The following is a 24904-nucleotide window of genomic DNA, read 5'->3' as shown; positions in this document are numbered from 1 at the left end:
TGTCAAATCTATGGATAAGAGAAGAGTTTATGATCAAACAAGAGATAGAGAGAATCCAGGGACCTATAATAATGTTGATTACATGAAATGAAAAAGGTTTTGTGCAAGCAAAAAAACAATGCAGCCAAAATCAGAAAGAAAGTAGGAAATTGGAGAAAAAAATTTACAGAGTTTCTCTGACAAAGGTCTTATTTTATTCTCAGATATATAAAACTGAGTCAGATTTAGAAGACAAGTCATTCCCCAGTTGATAGTCAGAGGATGGAAATGAACAAGCAGGTTTCAGAAGAAAAAAATCAAAGTTATCTGCAGTCATGGAAAATGATCTAAATCACTATTGATTAGAGAAATGCAAATTAAAGCAACTCTGAGGTAGCACCTCACACTTATCAGATTGACTAGCATGATAGAAAGAAAAAGGACTAATCCTGGAAAAGGGGTTGTTCTAATGCACTGTTGGTGCAATTTGAAAGGGTCCAACCATTTTGGAGAATAATTTGCAAGATATAATTCAAAGGACTATTTTTTACCTAGCAATACCACTTGTAGATCTTTATCTCTCAAAGATTAAAAACAAAAGGGATAAAGGACCTATGTGTACAAAAATATTTACAGCAGCTCTTTTTTTGTGGTGGTAGGTATTGGAAATTGAGGGGATGCCCATCTGTTGGGCAGTGGCTGAAAAACTTTTGGTATATAATTGTGATGGAATACCATTACACTATTGTCAGGAACTGTTGTATGTGGGAGTGCTGTGAACCTTCATCACTTGGTGCCCTTGATCACCAGAACTTGTTTTATTAAGTGCCATGGGAGTGGGAGTGGATTAGAGACTGGAGAGGATATTTAAGCACTTGTTCAATAAATGGAGACCTTGGTGTACAAAGGGAGAACTTGTTTTCCTTGTCTCCTGCCCCCTCAATTCTTGCCTTGGGAAGGATAAGTGAGTCTGGAAAGGGACTCAACACACTATAAGTAATGAAGAGGGGATTACTTTCAGTAAAATCATATAGGAAGGCCTATATGAATTAATGTAAAGTGAAGTAAGCAGAACCAGAACATTGTACATAGTAACAGCAATATTGTAATGATCAGCTGTGAAAGATTTAGCCACTCTGATCAATACAGTGATGCAAGACAATTGCAAAGAAATAGTAATCTTATTCATGATTCAAAATGTTATCTATCTTCAGGAAGAGAACTAATGAACTCTGAGTATTAAATTGAAATATAATTTATTCATTTTCTTTATTTTTTGCCAATATGGTTAGTATAGAAATTAGTTTTGCACAATTTCATATATAAAGTTAGTTGCATATTATTTGCCTTCTCAGTGAGTTAGGGGTAAGACTGGGAAGGGAAGAAGATTTGAAACAATATGAAAATTGTTAAAAATATTTTTTTAAATGATAAATTTGACAAATTGGAGAGGGTAGAGACTTGATGTCAGGAAATTAGTAAGAAGGCAATTGGAATATTTCAGGTGAGAGGTGATAAAAGCCTACTAGGGTATTGTCTGTGTGATTGGAGAAATTTGGCAATTAAGTGAAGTGAGACTGAAGAATCAGGGATGACACACAGAGATTGTGAACCTGAGAGACTAGCAGGTGAAAGTACCGTCACTTTAAATTTATTGGTGTAGAAGAGTAGGAATATATTAGGTAGCTCATCTCACATCAGTCTCCTGTTATTTTTTGTTCATTATTGGGATGGAAATGTGACACTTGTAGGTTATTTAACAATTAAGAAAGAAATTTACTTAGCAGTTAACACTGAAAAGTTATTCTATTCGGTAACAAAGCACTTCTTAGTAGATTCAGTAGACTCAGTTGATTGCTCTCCTTATGAAGGTAGAATCAGAAGAGTTAAAGGACAGTAGCTACTGGACAGGCAATGGATCAGGATGGATGGGAAAAACATGTGCGTGTTTGTAGGTAGAAGGGAAACACTTGATCGACAAAAAGAGATTGAAAGTTAGTAGAGAGTGGGAATGATAGAGTAGGCAGTGGCTGGAGAAGATGGGATGTACTGGCATCATGTGTGCCTGTGGAGAAATTTGCTTTGTCAAAAAGGACCATGTCTTCTTGTATGATGAGGTTGAAGGAAGAGTAGTAGTGGAAAACATTTGAGTCATATGAGGTGAAGTAGAAGGACAGAATTGAGCTCACAGGAGGTGGCTTCAATTTTTTTGGTGAAATACGAAGCAAGATTCTTAGCTGAGACAGTGAAGCCATTGAAGCAGGCATGACAAGGTTCAGAAGAGCTGCTTTGCTGATAGGTGGTGTACCTTGTAGTAATGAGCACCCTGATTGAGATTATGTAACATAAATTTGCATGTTTGTTTTTTTTGTTGTTTTCTTCATCCTCAGTCAGTTGTACATGAATAGAAGCGAAGGCAATGAATGACTGAAGCTTAGCAAGACAAGATTAGTGTTAGGTTAAGGGTGCAATGGACTCAAGAAATGAGAATGTAGAGTTGAAATGGTTCATTGGGGGGAGTCAGATTGGGCAAGGGAGGACTGTGTAGCCAGGGCAAGGGGACTTTTCTGGACTCTTATGTTGAGTCCCACTTCTGGACTCCCTCAATTTTCCCCAGGGGAGCATTGAAGGGGCAGGAGACAAGGAAGACAAGTTCTCCCTTTGTACTCCAAGTGCTCCTTTTATTTACTAAAATACCATTGCTTAAATACTTTCCCAGTCTTTAATCCACTCACTTGGTAAGATAAGACTCTGGGTCTCAAGAACAGCAGGTGATGATAGTTTACAATGTTCCCATGCACAACAGTCCCTAACAAGGTAGCCTGGGAAAGAACTGAAGGGTAGGATGACTGTTGAAGAATAGGTTGCAAAGAAGATAGAAAAGTGAAATGATACTGTGATTGTTATCAAGAAAAGGAATTTCAGAGTTTATAATAGAAGTGGTACATTTGTAGTTGATGGTCAATTCAAATATAGCTAAGGTGGAGTATAGGGAGTAGTTCTTAGGAAACTGGTAAACTGAGGAACTGAGAGATAAGGGTATTTGAGTGAATATCAAGATGTATATGCTAATATGAGGGTAGGATTGAGAAGAAGAGAAAGATCATGAGGGAGGAATTGCACTAGATGAAAGGAGAGTATAGCAGTCACCAGAATCTCGATTGTGTGATAAATAAAGATTGAATGAATACCAATGGAAATGAGATTATGGAGTCATGGTGGAAAAAACAGAGTCTGGGAGTTACAGTGAGGATTATGTAATATTCTGACTTCCCCATTAAAATTAGTGAGTCAAGGGATGTGAATGAAAGGACAACCAGTATTGGAAATAGTATTCAGGCTTCACTGTAATCGAGAATAGAAAGCAAAGTATATACAATGACAACCTAGTGTTCAAATGACAAGGATAAAGAGTGACAGAGTGGTAGTATATTAAAGTATTTTATCATTATCTAAAAGGAGCCAAGGATGGAGCTCAGATAGGCTCATAGAGAAATGACTCTCATTGAGAAGTAAGAGTTGTTTTTATTATCTATATTGATTATGTATTAATATTATCTATATTAAAATATTAATATAGCCATATTAATTATATTTTATAGTCAATTTATATATTGAATCAATCCTGCACTTGTGTATAAATCCAAAATAGTCATAAGGCACAATCTTTCTAACATTGTTTCTAACATATTAGCTTATTTGCTAATATTAATTTTTTATAAATACTCACAATTTATGCCTGTAGGCATAAATTCACAAGAGTGATTTTGGTCTATATTTTTTCTTTCTCTGCTTCGTACTTTCTTGGTTTAGATATCAATCTTTCTTTTTTTTTTTAAGGTTTTTTTTTTTTCTTGCAAGGCAATGAGGTTAAGTGGCTTGCCCAAGCCATACAGCTAGGTAATTATTAAGTGTCTGAGGCTGGATTTGAACTCAGGTACTCCTGACTCCAGGGCCAGTGCTCTATCCACTGCGCCACCTAGTTGCCTCCTGGTTTAGATATCAAGACAATATCTGCACCATAGAATGAAATTTGGATGGGTGCCTTCTGTTTCTATTATTGTAAGCATTTTGTACAGTATTGGCACTCCTTTCTTTGAAATATTCTTTGAGTGTTTTATAAAATTCACTTGTAAATCCATCCAGGTATATAGTTTTTTTTTTTCCTTTGGGAGTCTTTTTATAACACTGAATTTGTTTTTTGATATTGAATTTTTTTAAGTAGTCATTTCCTTTGTTAATAATCTGAGTATTTTATATTTTTCTCAGTCACTCTTACTTTAGTTAAAGCAGTTTTGGTAGATTTATTTGGGCAAAAGAGTTTTGATAATTTCCATTATTTCCTCTTTGATTTTGTTTAAAATTAGGCCAGCTAAATGTTTATTTTATTGTTTTTTTTTTTAAATTACCTTGTAATTATAAATATTCAGTATTCTTTACTTTTAGTTTTGTTAATCTTTTAAAAATTATCACAATTTCACTTTTTTTACTTTGTTGAAGATTTTTGATATATTATTGTTCATTTTTAATTATTTTTTTAATTCATGCCCAGTTAATTGATTTGTTCATTCACATCCCTTGACTCACTTTGCTTTTAGAAATATAGATTTCCCTCTCAGAACTGCTTTAGCTTCATCTCATTAAATTTGGTATGTTTTCTCATTATTTTTATTTTCTTTAATTAAATCTTCTATTGTTCTATAATTTGTTCGTTGATCCATCAGTCCTTTAGAATGTTAGTTTCCAATTAATTTTTATTCTTTCTTCAGTGGCAATACCTATAAGTTGTATCAATATTTTAATTATATGATATAATTATGATCAATAGATATTTATTATTTTTCATTTTTTACTTTTTTATGACTCTCCAAAACAAGATCGATTTTTAAAAAAAGTGTCATTTTCTTGGGAGTATATATAAGTTTCTTTCTATTTCCATTCAGTAATTAGCATAGATATATCATATCTTATTTTTCTAAAATTATTTTCAGACCCTTAGCTTCTTTGGTTGTTTTTCATTAAATTGCCTAATTCTGAAACAGATTGAGGTCCTTCTCTATTACAGTTTTCTTATCCATTTTTATTTACAATTCAGTTTATTTTCTTTTAAACTTTTAGATGTTGTATACAATTGATAGTAAAGATTTATTAAATGTCTATCAAGAACTAGAAATAAAAAAGAAAAGCAAAAGGCAGGTTTCTACTCAAGAAATTCACCACAAATTGGATAAGATCACATGCAAACAACTATGTACAAACATGGTATATGGTAAATAAATTTGAATTAATTGTCTATGGGAGGATGGATCAAGAAAGATTTCCTGTAAGAGGTGAAATTTTAATTGGAAATTGAAGGAATTTAGGGAAGCCTGTAGGCATAAATGGGGATTGAGAGTATTTTGAGTTTCACATTTAAAGTTAGGAGATGAAGTGCTTTGTTTTAGAAATAGCAAGGAGGCTGGTGTCAGTGCATCACAGAACATGTTAGGGGATTAATATATTTAAGAAGGTTGGAAGAAGGTATGAGATGGAGAGGGAGAGTATAAAAGCTTTTGGCTGCCAAATAGAATTTTATACTTGATCCTGAAGAGAGCCACTAGAGTTTATTTTGTAAACTGTGTGTGTGTGTGTCTGTCTGTCTGCCTGTCTGTGTCTGTGTGAGATCTTCAGACCTGTGCTTTAGGAAGATCATTTTGACAGTTGAATCCTGACCTGGGTCCTGAGATCCTTAGCCTCCGGATAGACTTGTGTTGGGGAGACCAACCAACAGGATACTATACTAATCCAAAAATGAGATCATCAGGACCTGCTGCAGGCTGATGGTTATGTCAGAGGAAACAAGGGAATAATTATAAGAGATATTGCAAAGGTAAAATCAGTTCTTGGCAAAATTAAATCAGTGAACGAGTGAAGAGTTAAGAATCACCCAGAATTTGTGAACCTGGGTGACTTGGGAGGCTTGTGGTTCCCTCAACAATAATATGAAGTTAAGAAAAGGGAAGGAAAGGGAGGAAAGGGAAGATAATTAATTCAGTTTTGTGTTTGTTGAGTTTAGAAGCTTGTAAGATCCAAGTAGACAGTAGTTGGAGACATGACAATAGAGGGCCTGGTAGATTAGAAAAAGACTCATTAGAGAGAAATGTAATTAATGAGAGATGAGATGAGATAAGATGAAGATAAAATGCAACTGAGAAGTAAAAAGAATTCTGGACAGAACCATGAAGAAAAAAGAACTCAGGACAGAACTTTGGGGCCACCCTATATTTGGTGGGCCTGTCCTGAATGATGATCCAACAAAGGAGGTTGAGGAAGGGCAGCCAGACAGGTGGGAGGACTCAAGAGAGAGCAATGTCAAAAAAAGGAAAAGTAGAAGAAAGTATCAAGGTGAAGAGAATGATTAACAATTCAGCATCTATAGAGAGGTTAAGAAAGTTGAAATCTTAGACAATAGATTCAATCATAACACACTTGTTAATTGCTTACTATGTACCAGACACTGTGAAGTAAAAAGGCAAAAAACAATGCCTGTCTTCAAGATGCTTACATGCCAATGGGGAAGACAACATGTAAACAAACATATACAAAGCGATATATAAACAAAGTAAAAAGGAAATCCTTAACAGAGGAAAGACCTTAGAATTCAGTGGGGTTGGAGAATTTTTCTAGTAAAAGATGACATTGGACCTTAAAGAAAGCCAACAAGGATATTAGGTAGAGTTAGGGAATGAGAGCACTCCCGATATGGGGGGGCAGCCAGAGAGGATGCCTGGAGCTGAGAAATGGAGTCCTGTTCCTAGAAAAGCTAGGAGGCCACTGGATTAAAGACTAAGGTGGGGGAAAAAAAAAGACTGGAAATGTAGAAGGGGGCTAGGTTATAATGTTCTTTGAATGCCAAGTAGGTATTTTTGTATTTGATCCTGGAGACAGTTTGGAGACACTGATGTGTATTGAGTAGGGGGATGACAGGCTTGAACCTGTGCTTTAATAAGATCACATTTACTCTATGACTACATAGAAGATGTATAGGACTGGGAAAAGACTGTATCAAGCACACACCAGCAGACTTTACAGTAGTCTAGGCTAGGTATGAGGTGAGGAAGGCTTGCTTTAAACTTGGGACAGTATCAGAGGAGAGAGGGGACATATTTGACAGATATTGCAAAAACGATAGACTGATAGACTTTGGAAACAGATTGGATATGAGAAGTGAGAGATAGTGAGGAATGTTGCTAGGTTGCTAGTACTGAGTTAAGATGGAAAAACAATGAATTCAGCTTTCTACATATTGAATTTAAGATGTTTAGTGAGCATCTAGTTCTAAGTGTCTGAAAGACAGTTGGAGATGTGAAATTGGAGGTCAGCAGAGTTTGGGACAGGTTGGGTAGATTAGAGAATCATCAGCATAATCAACAGAGAATTAACAGATAATAGAATCTATTGGAGCTGATGAAATCACCAGGTAAAGTAGTATATAGAGAGATGAGAAGACATATTCCTGAGGAACACTTATGATTAGAGAGTTTGTTACTTTTCTGATATTAGAGATCTGGATGAGGATCCAGAAAGGAGACTGAGAAAGAGCAGTCAGATAGGTAGGAGGAGAACCAGGAGAGAAGGAACACTGAAAACCTAGAGAGAAGATATTATGATCAACTGGTGAGAGGTCAAAGAGAATGAGGATTGAAAAAAGGCCATTGAATTTGGCAACTAAGAAGTTCTTGTTAAGTAACTTTGGAGCAAGCACTTTTGATGCACAATCAGAAGATAAATTGTAAAAGGATAAGAAGATAGGAAAAAGAAAGTGAAAGCACCTGTTGTAGATAACCTTTTTAAGGCGTTTAGCTGCAAAGAGCAGAAGAGATAGTGTCGATGGATAGCTCAAGTGTGGGTTTTGAGGAGGATGAAGGAGAAATGGGCATATTTGCAGTCAATAAGGAATGGGTTAGTAGATGGGATAATAAAAATAAGTGAATGAGTGGGAATGTCAGAAGAGGCAATCTGTTGGAGGAGATGGGATTAGAAGGGATCTCTTGAACATATTAGCCTTGATAAGAATTATGTGAGACAGAGTATGGATAGAGTTAGTGGCAGAAGGCATCTGAGTGATAGGAGATGAGGAAGAGGGGAGAAAAAGTTCTAAGAAAATGTCCTAAATTTTTTTTGTAAAATACAAGGCAAGGTTCTTAGCTGAGAGGGGACGGTTAGATGGTGCAGTGGATAGAGCACTGACCCTGGAGTCAGGAGTACCTGAGTTCAAATCCGGCCTCAGATACTTAATAATTACCTAGCTGTGTGGCCTTGGGCAAGTCACTTGACCCCATTGCCTTGCAAAAAAAAAAGGTTCTTAGCTGAGAGCGTAGAGTGGGGGTAAGGGGGGCCATAGAAAATATGAGAGGGTTGACTAGGCACAGTGAATAGAGCACCCACCCTGGAGTCAGAAGTACCTGAGTTCACATCTAGCCTCAGACACACTGAATAATTACCTAGCTGTGTGGCCTTGGGTAAGCCACTTATTTACATTTGCCTTGCAAAAAAAAACAACAAACCTGAAAAAAAAAGTGAAGGATAGAAAAATATGAGAGGGAAGAGCTTAATAGGCTGAGTAAAATCATGAGGTGATAAGGGAGATATAGTAGAATTGTTAAGGAGCAATGAGGATCCATTGAGGTTGTATAGCATAACTTTATAGTGGATCCAATCAGAATGTGAGTGTGAATTTTTTCATCTTTATTCAGTAGCATAACTGTAGGAATGAAAGTGGCAAATGGTAGAAGGCTGAGACTTGACTGGGTATAATTGATAAAGTTGGATTGGTTCACCAAAAGGTATATATAGGGAGAAGAGAGAGTGTGGCTAGTGAAGATGGCTTGGCAGAAAATTGAGTGGTAAAGGGATTGGAAGTTATGTTGAGGGCAAAGAGTAGATTAAAGGTATAACAATCTTTTGGTGTGGCTGGGTGGGGTGGAAGTAAGTTGAGTAACTATGTGATGAGGGTTCTGAATCTCCTAGTAATGAGGGCAGAAGTTGCATAAGAGTGAAAAATTGTGGACTGTGTGCTGAACTTATTGAGGAAGGAATAGTAGTGACTTGGGATTTGTAGACAACAACTAACAAGGTTTTGATTGAAGATCGATATGAAGACCAGTGGATCTCGTAAGGGAGAACCTGGAAATGGCAATGGGGAGCAGGGATTATTCCAACTCAACTACCTTCAGAGAATGAGTGAAAATGTAGCCAATACCTGAATGGGTGACCAAGGAAGCTGTGTCATTAAATTTCAGTGATTGGTAGAAGACAAGAGTAGGAGTAGAAAAGATTTTGGATGAAGGGAAATTTGTTTCTTATGGGAAAAGGTGCATTAGAAGGGGTAGGTGGAGTTGGGATGAAACTCTGGGGAAAGAGAATTGAGGAAGATGGAAATGAAGAATTAGATGGCAGAGAGTAGGTAATAGGATTTGGATGATAATCTGTAGGGTTCCGGATCTGATATGTGAAGGGTATGATCAGATGTGATAATATTTATATCTATTGATTTATATATTATAAAGTATATATTATGAATATTAATTTAATTAATTAAATATTTATATTTAGTTTCCTTTTTATTCATTTGTTTATTTTCTTTTTAATTTATGGAATAAAACAAACATTGCCATTATTTTTTTAAAATTTATGGAATAAAACAAGCATTACAATAACATAGTAAAAGAAAAAAGATGATTGCATATCAAACTACAGATTTATTATGTACAATTTGCTATTCCTTTTAAATATATAAAATTACATAAATCTTTTTTTCCTTTTTTTCTTCCCCCTTCCTCTGCCCTAGAGATGGTTACCATTATACATATATATGTATGTATGTATAAAATAAGATTATTTTATACATACTTATCAATTAGAGATCAAGCTAGAAGCAAGTACAGTATGAGATGGGAGGCACATAATCAAATGATTAGGTGGGGGGTCCTGTACCATAACTCCTCTTCCCTACAAAGACTAGAAATTAGGTAGGATAATAGGTAGGATAAGATTGTAGCTCAAGGAACAGGTCTAGTTATGGGATGAAAGACCTGAAGTCATACAGTAGATTGCTCTTTTTTGCTTGGGAGGTTCTCCTTGTTCCAGGTGGGAGTTTGGACTGGCTACAGGAGATGGAATTTCCTTCTTGCTCATGGAGATAGAAGTCATTGCTTTGGGACAGGTGGAAGATGCCCAATCCAGATCCTAGCTACCTCCCCTCAGGGGACTTTGCTCAACAGGAGATAGAAGGCAAAAGATATATGGATCAGAAGAACTATTTTTCTTTTCACCTGGAAAACTTCTCATCTATGAGATAGTAGCAGGAAGTAGTAGATGCCCTGTGTCAGTGGAAGTCATTTGGAGGCAGATAGAGGAGGCCAAATAAAAGATCATTGATAATTTTGCAAGGAGTGTTTTTAGTTGAATGATAATGTCAGAAGTCAGATTGTAGAGAATTCAGAAGATTGTGAGAAAAAAGGAAATGAAAGCACCTATTTTAGATTACCTTTTAAATTTTTTAATTTATTTTTTCACATTACTACAATGGTCTTGTAAGAGTAAATATCCTCCTTCCCCCACAAAGATAGAGAAACCTCAAAAAAATAAAGTGAGAGAAAAAATGAATATATTTCAGTCTATATTCAGATACCATCAACTCTATCTTTGGGATTGATTGCCTTATCCTCTCACTCTAACATCCTCAAAAGTGTGTTGTATCTGAAATACCCTTTCCTATGATCTTCCCTCTCTTCTATCACCTGCTGCCCCCCCATCCCTTCTCCCATCCCTTTCCTCTCCTTTTTTATCCTCCAGGGTAATATAGATTTCTATACCCTATTGAGAATGTGTGTTATTTCCTCTGTATATCACTTCTGTTTTTTGGTTGCTGTTGTTGTTGCAAGTCAGTTGGATTAATTGACTTGCCCAAGGTCACACAGCTAGGTAATTATTAAGTGTCTGAGGCTGGATTTGAACTCCTGACTCCAGGGCTGGTGCTCTATCCACTGCACCACCTAGCTGCTTCTCTATACCATTTCTGATGAGAATGAAGGCTCATTCATTCCCCCTTATCTCCCCCCTTTCACTCCATTGCAATAGCTTTTTCTTACCTCTTTTACATGAAATATCTTAGCCCATTCTACCTCTCCTTTTTCTTTCTCCCAGTATATTCTTGTATTGTCCATTATTTCCATTAACTCCTTCTTAAGGAGTTTAACCATAAAGGCAGGATATTGAATGACAGCTGAGGAGGATGGATGGATGAAGTGAGTTTTTTTTTTGAGAATGACAGAAATATGAATATCTTTACAGAAAGTACAGAAGTAGCCAGTAGACAGTGAGAAAATTAAGATAATGAAGATGATAACAGTCTGTGAAGACAGAATGGAATGGGATCCCTTGTATGCATAGAGGGATTTGCCTTGGCAAAGAGAAAGGCCACTTTAATATGTGAGACAGGGCTGAAGGAGGAGATGATAGCAGAAGGCATCTAAGTGAGATAATGAGGGAGGAAGATGGGAGAAGAGGCAGCTCTTGGTGAATATCCTCTATTTTTACAGTGAAACATGAAGAAAGGTCTTAGCTGAAATGTGGGAATGGGATCCATGGTAAGTTTGAGGAAGGATGAGATCATTTCAAAGAGCCATTGTTGTGCATTGAATAGTTTATTCAAGAATAATGGTACCTAAAAGAGATATAAAATAGAATATTTAAGGAGAAAAGAATAGGAGAACTGATACTTCAAAACAGATTTTGGGGATCTTCACTAAGAAACTGAATATCCTGAAACTCAATGAAGAAATCAGATGATTAGAAGAACAGAAAAATCTCCCCCAAACATAATGAATACAGTATCAAAAACAACTGACCTGGAAAACGAATCAAGTAGAAATAATAAAAAAGTCAGAAAATGGCCATAGAAATCACAGTCAATAAAAGCTTTGTTAAAATATTTCAAGAAATTATGAGAAAATTGCTTATGTTTTAGAGCCATAAGGAAAAATGAATACAGAAAGATATCCTTAATTGCCTCCTGATTGAATCCCAAAATGAAAAGTCCCTAAAACATTAAAATTAAAATACAAAACTTCATGGTTAAAGAAAAAACACTTGATAAGTGCTTAGAAGACAATATTCTTTATGCCTCTTATTTTTTGAGATATCAGTTCCAGGCAAAGGTCATATAGAGGTCAATTGCATTGAGCCAGGCTTCAAGTCTGCCAGGTAGGATATTGTATGTGCCATGCCAGGATAATCCTACCGCACTTTCATCCTAATAGTCATTCTTTCCCTTTAGAACCTCACCTGCAGTGTGTGCATATAGAACCTCATTGGGTTGCTGAGATTATAGATCCAACAGAATTTCCTTTGATGATCATATTTGGAGGCAGACTTAGAAGAAATCAGTTAACAGGCCTGTAAGATCCTTCAATAGCAAGTTTCCCATAATCAGCTTCAGGTGAATTCAGTTCCAAAGTATCAAAATATCCCATACAGTGATTATAATCTCACTTTAACATTAGTAAAAGATCCATAGAAAAATAACAAGTTATCTTGTCAATATTGCCCAAATGATTTTGCTTTAAAATGCTTAATAATAAATAACAAATGCTTGGGATGTATAAATACAATAATTACAAATGGCATATAATTATTTTATGAAACATTGCTTATTAACTAGGTGCAAATAGACATAGACTGCTATTCTCTGAACTTAGGTGACTCTTAAGTATTTTGCATATATCTATACATATTCTAATTTCAGATTAAAGAATCAAAAATCTAAATCTGATAGCTCGTGAATCAGTCTTCATTAGAATGATATGGTTAAGGGGCGGCTAGGTGGCACAGTGGATAAAGCACCGGCCCTGGAGTCAGGAGTACCTGGGTTCAAATCCAGTTTCAGACACTTAATAATTACCTAGGTGTCTGGCGTTGGGCAAGCCACTTAACCCCATTTGCCTTGCAAAAACCTAAAAAAAAATGATATTGCTATACAGAAATCTTGTTTCTTAGAGCAAAAACAGAACAGCAAAAGAAGTTCTTAATTTTAACTTTGTAAAAAAAAGAGATTCTTTGGGAATTGCATTTTTCTTAGGTCCTGGAATGATAGCAAAACTTAATGTCAAAACAGCAAGATCACTGGTTTTAAGCCTGAGAACTACTTAACTGTTTCTCTTAAAGAGCAAAATCTACTTCAAAGCAGGAAACTAAATAATGAGAACTTCAAAGATATTCATGGTCTGTGGCAGCTAGGTACACAGTGGATAAAACACCTGGAATCAGGAGTACCTGGGTTCAAATGCGGTCTCAGACACTTAATAATTACCTAGCTGTGTGGCCTTGGTCAAGCCACTTAACCCCATTTGCCTTGCAAAAAAAAAAAATCAAAACCAAAAACCTAAAAAAAATATTCATGGTCCCCATATCTCATTAATCACAATATGTTGGACATAATTGTTATCAATATCAAAATATTATTATAATGAGTTAGCTTACAGATGAAAATTTTACAGAAAACTTTTATAAAACTTGCTCCCTTTTAAAAAGTATTAACTTTTCTTAACTTCTAAAACAACATATCTCTTATTCTGCCTAAGCTTTAAGTATCATAAATTCCAAGTTTTTAAAAACAAGAAAAAAACAAATCCCTAATTACCAGTTTCTTTTTTCCTTTTATTCTATGTCATGAAAGCTTTTTAGAATTCAACTGCCTCATTTTCCACCACCCTCCCTTTCCACCTATATCCCTCTCAGTGATGAACAGTTTGGTTGTACAGATACACCTGTACCACAAAGTTTCTAAGTACCACCTTCCTTGTCTAAAAGGTTTTTATAACAGGGAAGAATCTTGATTTTTCTAAGTCAGAGAGAACATACCCAATTAAATCAGCCTTGTCAAAATAATAAAGTTTATCAGACTTTTAAAATTTACTTAATATATTTTTTCTTTATATCACTAGAAATAATCCTGCTGTTCATTTGAACAGCCCAGGCTAATTGGCTGTAAGACTTCCAGATTAATTTATATAAAGATATCCTTACATGAAGGAGGCTTGAAAATTATACCTTCATTTTGTGCAAGGATTTCGCTAAGAATTCTCCAAACATTGAAATTCTTGCACAGTTGAAACAAAATTTTCTTTTAACAATAATAAGGTAAAATACTTTATCAAAACAATAGCTCATTAATTCAGTTAATAGTTTCATAATTTTCAGAAGTAATAGTCAAATAACTTTTAGTCATTTTCCTTTCAATTTATATTTCTGTGAATTTTTTTGTTTACTGCTTTATTTTCTTTATCCAAAAATTCGGGCAAATACAAAAATTTTTTTTTTGTATTTTCTTGACCTTACGTTTTGGGAAAAGAATTTGTGAAGAGATTAAGATTTTATTTAATTCCTACTATGTGCCATATGTCATGTTAAGCACTTTATAAGTATTATCTCATTTAATCTTCACAAAAACCCTGGAAAGAAGGTGCTATTAATATCTTGATTACATTGAGAATTTAATAAATGATTTGTCTAGGGTTTCACAACTGGGGAGTGTCTGAGGCTGAATTTGGATTTATCCTTTTGACTCCAGACTCAGTGTTCTGTCTTTTTATGGGAGACTTTTCATTTGCCTCTCTCTGTCCTCTCTTTGAAAGTCTTCAGGACTTAAAAAAATTATACCAGATGTCTTGGTATTTTTCTAGAAGTTGAGGTATGAAGGATAATAAGTTTTCTTTTAATTACTTTAGAGGGCTTGCTGAACTGTGACTAAAATATTCATTGATTGAGTCCATTTGCAAGGTTAGTGATTGTGGACCAGACTCTCTGTTATCCACCTGTGTCAAGGATAACACATTTCTTTGAGGTAAGAAAAGAACAATGATTAAATGCAGGACAACTGAACTTCTAAGCTTAGTTCAGTTAAAGAGAAACAAATATTTGAGCAATTATACAAAATGAGGCATTAATACAGAATAAGGTCAGTTACAAAATTGAATCACTTGTAAAATGATGTAAATCCATTTAATTTCTTCAAAAATTATTTTCTTTTAAAATGTTTTTGTCATTGTACAGGTTGTTCTATTTCTGTCCACTTTTCATCCACAATTTCAAAACCATCTTCCCAGATTCCTCTAAAAACTGTCTATTTCACGATTTCTTCTGGAGTAATAATATTCTTTTATGTTCATATGCTACAATTCATTTAATTATTCCTTAAGGGGTCCCTTTAGTTTCCTGTTTTAGATTTCTATAAAAAGAGCTCCTATTTAATATTTTGAACCAATTATTGGTTCTTTTTTTTTCTTTTTCTCTGGTTTCTTTTGGTTATCTTTGAGTCAAAGGATAACAGTTTAGCGACTTCTGGAACAAAATTCCAAATTATTTTCCAAAATTGTAGGATTCACTCACAGCTTGACCTAAGCACTTTTGAAATGCCTGTTTTACTATAAACTTTTGCTATTTTCTTCTTTTTCTCAACTTTGTCATTTTGATGATTGTGAGAACCTTAGTCACTTAAGTGATTTGGTATATTTTTTCATATGGTGATTATTAGCTTATATTTCTTTTGAAAATTACTGTTCATATTTTAGCTTCAAAGCTGGATCCGATTATACCTTTGATCAGGTCTTTATAAATCTTAGATATGAGAATTTCTTCAGAGAAACTTCCTCAATAACCCAATTTCTCTTATTTTACCTGCATTAGTTTTCTGCAAAAAGTGTTTTAATTTTGTATAACCAAAATTGCCCATTCTATTTTCTTTAATGATAGAGGAATCTATCCTGTTTTGTCATGATGTTCATTACCTGAAATGCAATTTCTTCCTTGCTCTTCTTATTTGTTTATGATGTTATCTTTTATGTTTTAAGTCATATATTCATTTGAAATTTGTCTTAATAAACATTGTGAGTCATTAGTCTTCATTTCTTTCAAACTACTTTCCAGCAGTTTTTATCTAGTAGTGAGGGTCTTCCCCAGTGTCTGGAATCTGATTTTCTGATTTTATTTGATGTTACTCTATTAATTTTCTCTTCTGTTCTATTATTAGATCTCTCTCTCTCTCTCTCTCTCTCTCTCTCTCTCTCTCTCTCTCTCTCTCTCTCTCTCTCTCTCTCTCTCTCCCCCCCCCCCTTTCTCTCTTTAACTAATATGAAGTTGTTTTGATTATTGCTTTTTAATACAGAGGTCTGGGATTTCCAGATCACCTTTCTTCCCATTTTAATCACTTCATATATTAAAATTTTTGACTTTTTGCTCTTAAAAATGAATTTCATTGTTATGAATAATAATAATTCTTTGGTGCCTTGGTTCATCACTGAATAAGTAAATTAATTTTTTTGCACTGTCATTTTTAATACATTGACTTGGTCTGCCTTTTTCTCCAATTATTTAGGTCTGTCTACATACTTTTGTAAAGAATATTTTATAACGAATTAGTAAAGTTCTTGAGTGTGTTTTGGTAGATAAACTCCCTAATATTTTGGTACCTTTCATAGTTATTTTGATTGCAATTTCTTATTCTTTCTCTTTCTTCTGGATTTTATCGACAATATATAAGAATAATGACTATGTGGATTCATATTAAATACTTCAATTTTATTGGTTTTTAATTGTTTTAAATTCATTTAGTTAATTCTTTAGGGTTTTCTGTCTATTTCATCATATCATATTTCATCATATCATCTTTAAAAAACAATAATTTTGTTACTCCTTCCTTATGCTTTCTTCCCTTTATTTTTTTTGCCTTATTGCTCTAGTTAGAATTTCTGACATTATGTTAAATTATGTTGTAATATTACCCCTGGTTTTGATAGAAACACTGCCTTTTCTTCATTAGATAAAATATTCATTCCTGGTTTTAGTAAGATATTCTTTGCTATATTGAAGAAAAGTTTATTCCCAATCTAATTTTTTTTAATAGCAGTGGATATTGGAAGTTTTCAAAAGCCTTTTTAGTATTTATTTCTATAACTATATCATCTTTATTGTTAGAATTAATGTGTTATTATATTTATAATCCTAGACTGAATTAGCCAATATTCCAGGTATATATTCAAACTCATTATAGTTGGATAATCTAATATGTTGTTTTACCCATTTTGCTAATATTTTGTTTAAATTTTTTTTTTGATAACTGTCTATTTGGTATATTGATTTATAGTTTAGTTTTTCTACTGTGTGGATCAGGTAACAAGATCATATTTTTATCATTGATTTATTATTGCAAAGTTTATGTAATATTGGAATTAATTATTCCTTGAATTCACTTATAAGTTCATATAGTCCTATATGTATTTTTTTCTTCAAAGAGGGAATTTATATATGGATTGTTCTATTTATTTTTTAAAATATTAGATTTTTCCGTAGTATATTTCTTCTTTTGTTTATCTTCATATCTTTATTTTTGTATTTATCCATATCCTCTAAGTTTTTGATTTTGTTGGAATATAGTTGGGCAAAAAAATTGCTGAAAATTTCCTTATTTCCTCAATTAAAAAAAATCTCCTTTCCCTTTCATTTTTTAAATGAAAGTTTTGTTTTTCATCTAAATAATGTAAACTATTTCATTGTTTTTTTATTTTAAATCTGTGCTTATCAATTCCATTTAAAAATTTATTAATGTCTCCTATAAATTTTAGAATTTCTGCTTTAATCTTTAGTTTGAGTTTTTTTGTATGTACAAATTAACAAAAAATGCCCACATCATTTATTTATTCTTTCTTTGTTTTTTGATGAAAACTATTTAAGGATGTTGATTTTTTTTCCCCCTAAGAACTGATTTACTCATAAGTTTTGATATACTTTCTCATAGTTCTTTGATGAAATTTCCCATTTTTTCTCTTAATTTGTTTCTTTTTTAGACTTATGTTTGTTTTATTGTTACATTTTAATTCTTTCTTCAAAGGTCTCTTTTTGAATATAAATTTTGTTGTATTTGATTGTTAAAAATGTTTAGTATTTTTTTCTTTTCTGAATTTTTGATGAGTTCTTTACAGTCGTACACGATAAGGTTTTTTTTTTAATTCCATTTCAGCAATCACTAGGGATTTAGCATCTTTTATTATTCTTAAACTCTATTGAAATCTTTATTTTGGTCTGGGAGAAATTTATTTCCTGCGATTTGATTAAAATTTTCTATTTCCTTTTTTTCTTATTTAGATAATTTGCTATTTAGGGACTATCAAGTATTGCTCTTGATTTTTTACCTATGTTTCCTTTAAGCATAGTATTGCTTCCTTGCTTATCTCTTTTCATGTCTATATTCACTGTAATTTTTTGTGATATCATTATTACTGCCTGAGTTCAGATGAACCATAATTAATTTTGTTACAGCTTCCTATTATGCATTGTTATCAATGGCTTATCATTATAAATACTTAATCCAGAGTGATTAAAGAAGGACCTCCTCTTCTAAGGAAAGGCCTCGAATCACAGTAATTTGCAGTTTGAAAGCACATTCCTATTCCTGCATGCCAGTCATTCACCAGGGTCACAGCCTAATTTATAGATTCAGCCCTATTCATTTTCCCCACCCTGCTCATTATAACAGTGAACACAAGGGGAAGTGAGCCGTAACTTCCTTGAGCAGGTGCAAAAGAGAAGTACACAGACCCTAGGTTAACTCAGAACTTGGTGGGGCAGACCTGGTCTAATCTCAGGTTTTGATCTGATTGGGGCCAATTCTTTTGTCTTACACTCACATACTTGCCCATAAACACCAATACAGACAGACCCCAGACTTTGTAATGTAAAGCAACAATCTCCATTCAGTCTTGTGAAAACTAAACACCCCCCCCCCCCCATATTCCTCACATACATCCCTGTGAAATTTTATGTTTCTAGTGTCAGCTTAGTGTTTGATTATGTTTTCCAGTATATTATGCTCTTTCATTTTATGGGGGAGATTATCCCATTCTTTTTATGATTATGATTGTATATTATCTTTCATTCTGTCTTCTTTCCTTCTAATCTTTTTTTACAAATATGAAGATTAGATAGGAAGTTTGTTCCTTTGCACCTTCTTTTCATTTCATCTATTTCTTTGTGATGGTTCTTTGAGAGTATGAGAGAGCAAAACCAATCTTAAACTTCTCTGACATATTTACTTTTCTCTCTGATCCTTAAATATATTAGGGTTCTAAGGAGATAATTGAGTTTTGTCCCTCTATTAGCATATTAACAGTTCATCCCTACATAGTCCCTTCAGATGTGTTTAGCTTTTATTTTCATTAGGAATATTTAGCAAATGTCTATTCTTTCTTCTCTAGGATTACTTAGTTTTGCCAGATTATTTGGTTGAAAGACCATTATTTTCCCTTTAAAACATTTTATTTCATGCTTGCCTCTTCATTAGAGTTGCTGCCAAATCTTGTTTGGTCTCCTTACTGTGACTCCATCTTGTTTCATTTCTTCCAAATATTCTTGTGATACTTGTGTCTAGGACATTTTTTCTCTCTGAGGCTCTATTTTGATTTGTGTTTCTTAGTGGTCTACCCCTTAGGTATCTTTGTGTAAGATCTTTTTATGAACTTGTATAATTTATTATGCCATAATTTTCTATCTTTAAGAAAATATCTCTGCTTTAAGCTTTCACATTATCTTTATGCATGTTCTCTACATAACTGGCTATGAACATATTTTCTCCTGTTAGAATGTAAACTCAAGAGTAGCAATTGGGTGTCTTTGTTTACCTCAATACTTGAAGAGAATGGTTTACATTTCTCACATCACCATTGGTTAAGACTATGCTTGTAGGGGCGGCTAGGTGGCATAGTGGATAAAGCACCAACTTTGGAGTCAGGAGTACCTGGGTTCAAATCCGGTCTCAGACACTTAATAATTACCTAGCTGTGTGGCCTTGGGCAAGCCACTTAACCCCATTTGCCTTGCAAAAACCTAAAAACAAACCCCCCCCACAAAAAAAAAGACTATGCTTGTTACTTTGTAGGTATTTAATACTTATTGACTTCAGTTTAATGGTTCTCTTCCTCTACCATTGAGGATCAGCATCTAATGAAACTTGGAGAATTACACAGACATTTAAGTACCCAGGTTCCCATATCCGGAACGTATCAGAGATAGGTTTTCCTAACTCTGAAGTCAATTCACTATACAACATGCTACACTACTTCTTTGATAATGTAAATATCAGACCATCTCTTAATGGAAATTAAAGACAATGTGTGTATAACCTAAGTCAAAATGAAGTAGTACTAAGTATAGTTATTACCTTCTCTTAAGAACTTTACTTTGTAGTTAATGATGTGATGGGTATTTCTAAGCTAGTATTCCTTATGTGTAATTTTTTTGTTGGAAAAATGGAATAATTCATGTTGCAAAAAATCTGTCTTTAAAATATAATGGATATATATATTTTCTGTTTATGTTTTTAAAACAGATATGATCATATTCTGAAATGGGAACTCTTCCAGCTTGCTGACCTTGATACATACCAAGGAATGCTAAAGCTACTCTTCATGAAAGAACTGGAACGTATTGTTAAATTGTATGAAGCATACAGAGAAGCTCTTCTCACAGAATTAGAAAACCGCAAACAGAGACAGCAGTGGTATGCCCAGCAACATGGCAAAAATTTTTAAGATAATTTTTAATGAAAATTTGTGAAGTTTTATAATGACTTTAAAATATTTTCACTTTTAAAAAAACTGTTTTGGCTAAGAAAAGCAACTTTCATTTTATTGATATTGCACTATTAAATGTAATTCTACATGTATTTGGTTTAGAATAAAAAACTCCTTTTATTGAATAAAAATATAAATTTAGGTTATTCCCTTGAAAGCCAGGTAGTATTGAGATTACTTGGTTCCAGCATTACCTTCTAAAAGTTGTATTGTTTAGGAAACTGCCTTATGAATTTTTATAAATGTAATGCGGAACACTGTCATTTCCAAAAAACTATTACTAAACACAGAGTCATCATTTGCCAGTCTCTTAAAATTGAGAAACGGGTATAGAAAAATCAAGTCCGATATACACATGTGTGCATACAAATGTATACTTAGATATTTGTGGCTCTTTGTGTACTAAATTGAAATGATATGGATAACAAAATATGTCAAAATGGGGGAATCACTTATAATTTTCATATAATGAACTTTTCATTTTTACTTTAAAAACTTCAAGAAAGCTTTATAGTTAAAGATGTCCTCAGTTCATTTGCAAAAACATTCTTTAGCATATGAGTGAGAGGTACTAAAGTACTAAGTATCCTGAGGCACAAGCCTTACCTCTGGGACACAGTGTACATAGGAAAGAGGGTCAGAATTTCATTGTCATTTGTTTCCTGTATGACCTTGGGCATTTCATTTGACTTCCCTGTACTTCAGTTCCACATACAATGATGGACTTGGACTAGTTGAACTCTAAGGTTCTATTTGGCCCATGACTTGTACCAATCTTAGTACAATGTTGGAGAAACACAACTTAATGTAGTCATTGTGGTCTTTTTTGTCCAAACATAGTAGACTGATAACCTGGGATATTGACAAGTTGATTTAAGCTGTCAAACTAAAGATCAGGGATTCAAAAGAAAAACATGTTTCCATCTTGTAAGAGTTTTTCAAAAAGCTTTTGGGTTGTATAACTAAACTATTCTTCTGAATTACTTTTTTATTTGTTCCATAAGTTGTCTAAATGTTTAGGATCATGTTTAGTGCAATACTTACAACGATTTCATGTAACATTTCCTTATAAATCACAATATATTAATAAATTTCAAATTTTTGTTTTTTCAGAATGAGTTATTTTTTAATCAATTATTTTTATTGATAATACAATTACAGTAGAGTGTGAGTCTAATTTACTTTATTAAAATTCATTAATGCCTATAGATTTTTCATTTTATAAGCTTGTTAATTATAGTTTTATGGAATTTAAGTAGATTTGCTTGAGTTCATGTTATCCAAGAGTAAAGCAGTAGGGTACAAGAGTAATTGAAATAATTAAAAATATCACTGACAGTGAAAATTATTATTTTCTGTTGTCTTCAATGTATAGTAGATAGTATATACTGGACATACAAACCTTAAAGAACTCTCTTATCCTGTATAGGAAACAAATTCTCCTTTTTTCCCCCCATTCATATTATTCTAATTAGGATTAGAGATTTTTTCTTTCCTTTTTTTTTTAAAGGAAATTAGGTAATATTAGAGTATATTTTGTTTTCCCTCTAGGGACATTTTTCTTTCATATGAAGTTTGATAAGAGTACTAAATGATCAGTTACTTTGGAAATCTTAACTTGTGCTTTCCAACGTGTTTATTTATAAGTCTGTGTTTAACCTATTGCTGATTAAAATGAACATTTTAGTCTCATTTATCAAGTGATCTTTAGATATAGAGGGAAATTGCCTACATTTAAAAAAAATCTCAAAGAACATTTTTAACGAAGTCCAATTTTTGTAAAAATATAGTGGTATTTTACAGTTTTATAAATTGTGATAACCCTTATCAAACTTTCTTCAAACCTCTTAAATACTCTAATGACTTAGAATCAATTTCTCAGGAAAGTAAATTTTAATAATTGTTCAACCTGGTCAAAGAATAAAGCTGTAAGGAATACTTTTATATATTTCTAAATGGAAAAAAAGAATGCAGGACAGAGAAACTTTCATATATGTATACAAAATTCTTTTTTGTTCATTTATGATAATTAGAAGCACTACATTAATCATGATAAGGAAAAAATCTTTAGTTTTAGACACAGTAAATGAAATCTATCAAGTGTACTTAAGAGTTCATAATACATATAAGATGATGTAGTATATATCAAACATTGGATTACTATAATATACAAATACTTTTATGAATGACTTTATTTCTTCAGAAATCAAATATAGAAACTTGTAGGAATACCATTACACATTTAAATTAATTACAAGTCAATAGTATTAGTTGTAAATTCAAGTGGAACACATATTATATTAATAAATAAGAGAATATGGTTTAATATTAACAATAATTTGTCACAGAAAAAATTGGGAAACCATGCTTCTGTTTGTTTATTAAATACTTAAGTAAAAAGGAAACAGACAGTTCTCAACCTTTCATTTTAGTCTTAAATATTTTAAAATATGTACATGGATGCATGTAACTGATTTAATGGATAAATGTTCATGCACCTATTTTAAAAATGTGGATTACATTTTCTTCCATTTTGGTTCTTCAGTAGAGTTTGATTTTGATGCAGGAAAGGCATGATGATACAAATGTCTATGGGTTGATGCTGCACTGTAGAGTTTATATAAAGCCTGAAAGCACAAAAGAAAAATTTGAAAAGTATATTTAATTTTATTAAACATTTAAGTAGGCCAAACATAATCATATTTAAAATTTGTTCTTCTTTAGCATCTTAAACATTCCATTTTGGGGTATCTTAACCATCAGGTTATTCCTTACATCAAGCCTAAATTGGCCTCTTTGTAAGTTGTTTCTATTGCTCCAAATTCTTTATCCACATAAAGGGGTGGGGAACCTTTTTTTCTGCCAAGAGTCATTTGGATATTTATAACATCATTTGTGAGTCATTCAAAATTATTACCTTTAATTCACCCCTAAAAAGCTCCTAGATTTATTGAATTTTGAGTCCCCATCTTTGGTTGCCGTAGCAGTGCCAGATGGCAAGCCTTAAACAATCTGTGAGCCAGGTGTCCTCTGGCTGTGTCATAGCACTATCTGAAGCTAGCTATCTAATGTCTTCTCTAAGTTTTTTCACTGTGAATTTAATGCTGGATTTTAAATACCTTTCTTAATTCAGGCACATATATAAGATATACAACATATATCAAATAAGATCATATCAACATTTTTAGCTGCCATATTATACTTTCAACTCCTATTGATCCAGAAGTCTCGCAAAATGCTCAGAACCTTTTTGTATAAAATTATGCCTATCCAAGATTACATGTTATCATTTTTGTTAAACTGGTTTTTTTGAAGGGATGTCCCTATTTAAAATGTCATTTTACTAAATTTGATGTGATATTCTAATGTGTCATGATAGTTTAGGATTTTGAATGTGATATAAAGTGTTTGCCTTAACAGTATGTCATAAGCACATTTGATGAATGTTCCTTGGCATAAAGGCTTATAGACACTTGGGATTATTTCATTAGAAATTGCCTCACAAGTCATTTACTTCTCAAAGGGCTTCATAACAAAAAAAACAAGAAACTTTAACACAGAAGTTAGAATCATTAATGCTAAAATTTGTTTCCTTTCTTGAAGACTCTTGCATTATTTAATCCATTAGCAAATGGACTAACCATCTTTTTTTTGAACAGTTCTAGGCAGTTATTTTTTGAATTCCTACTTAGTCTGCCAAACACAGTGCTGAGTGCCAGGAATAGAAAGGTAGGCCAAAAACCACATTCCATACCTCAAAGAAGCACACAATTTTAACAGGGGAGCAATATAAAAACAACTATGTAAAATAAGGTAAATTGGAGATAATTACTTCTGGATGGGAGATTAAGAGAAGCCTTTTATGGAAAGTAGGATTTTAGCTGAAACCTGAAAAAACCCTTGGAGATGGAGATGATGGAGAGCGAATGGTCAGTGAAAATGCCTAGTTGTTCCAGGATGGCAGGGACTCTATTTGAGCTTTCCCTAATCTCCTTCCAAATAACATTAAATTAACATCTCAAAATGAGTTATGAAATGGCAGAACCAACAAAAAAGGATAGAGGGAAACAATTTTCCAATCTTATAGGAAAATTAGCTATGGCAATAAAAGAAGAAAAATAAATTGAAGGAATTAAAATAGGCAGTGATGGAACAAAACTCACTCTTTGCAGATGATATGATGCTATACTTGGAGAATTCAAGAGAATGAACTAAAAAGTAGTTGAAATAATGAACAACTTTAGCAGAGTTGCAGTATATAA

General features: G+C 33.2%; 2 protein-coding genes across 2 annotated transcripts in view; one reads left to right on the top strand and one right to left on the bottom strand.

The window, feature by feature from the left end:
• SAV1 (salvador family WW domain containing protein 1) overlaps nt 1-21741 on the top strand; it is a 55762-nt gene extending 34021 nt beyond the window's left edge. Inside the window, exon 5 of the mRNA XM_074236000.1 lies at nt 20399-21741. Within this exon, the coding sequence (XP_074092101.1) occupies nt 20399-20600 (202 nt within the window). The 3' untranslated portion in view covers nt 20601-21741. The remainder of the gene's footprint in view (nt 1-20398) is intronic.
• A 1108-nt stretch (nt 21742-22849) lies between these two features.
• The window catches only part of ATL1 (atlastin GTPase 1), a 110910-nt gene continuing 108855 nt past the window's right edge, over nt 22850-24904 (bottom strand). Inside the window, exon 13 of the mRNA XM_074235999.1 lies at nt 22850-23269. Coding sequence (XP_074092100.1) covers nt 23159-23269 — 111 coding nt within the window. The 3' untranslated portion in view covers nt 22850-23158. The remainder of the gene's footprint in view (nt 23270-24904) is intronic.

This window comes from Macrotis lagotis, chromosome 4, assembly GCF_037893015.1.
Source record: "Macrotis lagotis isolate mMagLag1 chromosome 4, bilby.v1.9.chrom.fasta, whole genome shotgun sequence".
NCBI classification, from domain to species: Eukaryota; Metazoa; Chordata; class Mammalia; order Peramelemorphia; family Peramelidae; genus Macrotis; species Macrotis lagotis.
This window is presented reverse-complemented; position numbering and strand designations above follow the sequence as displayed.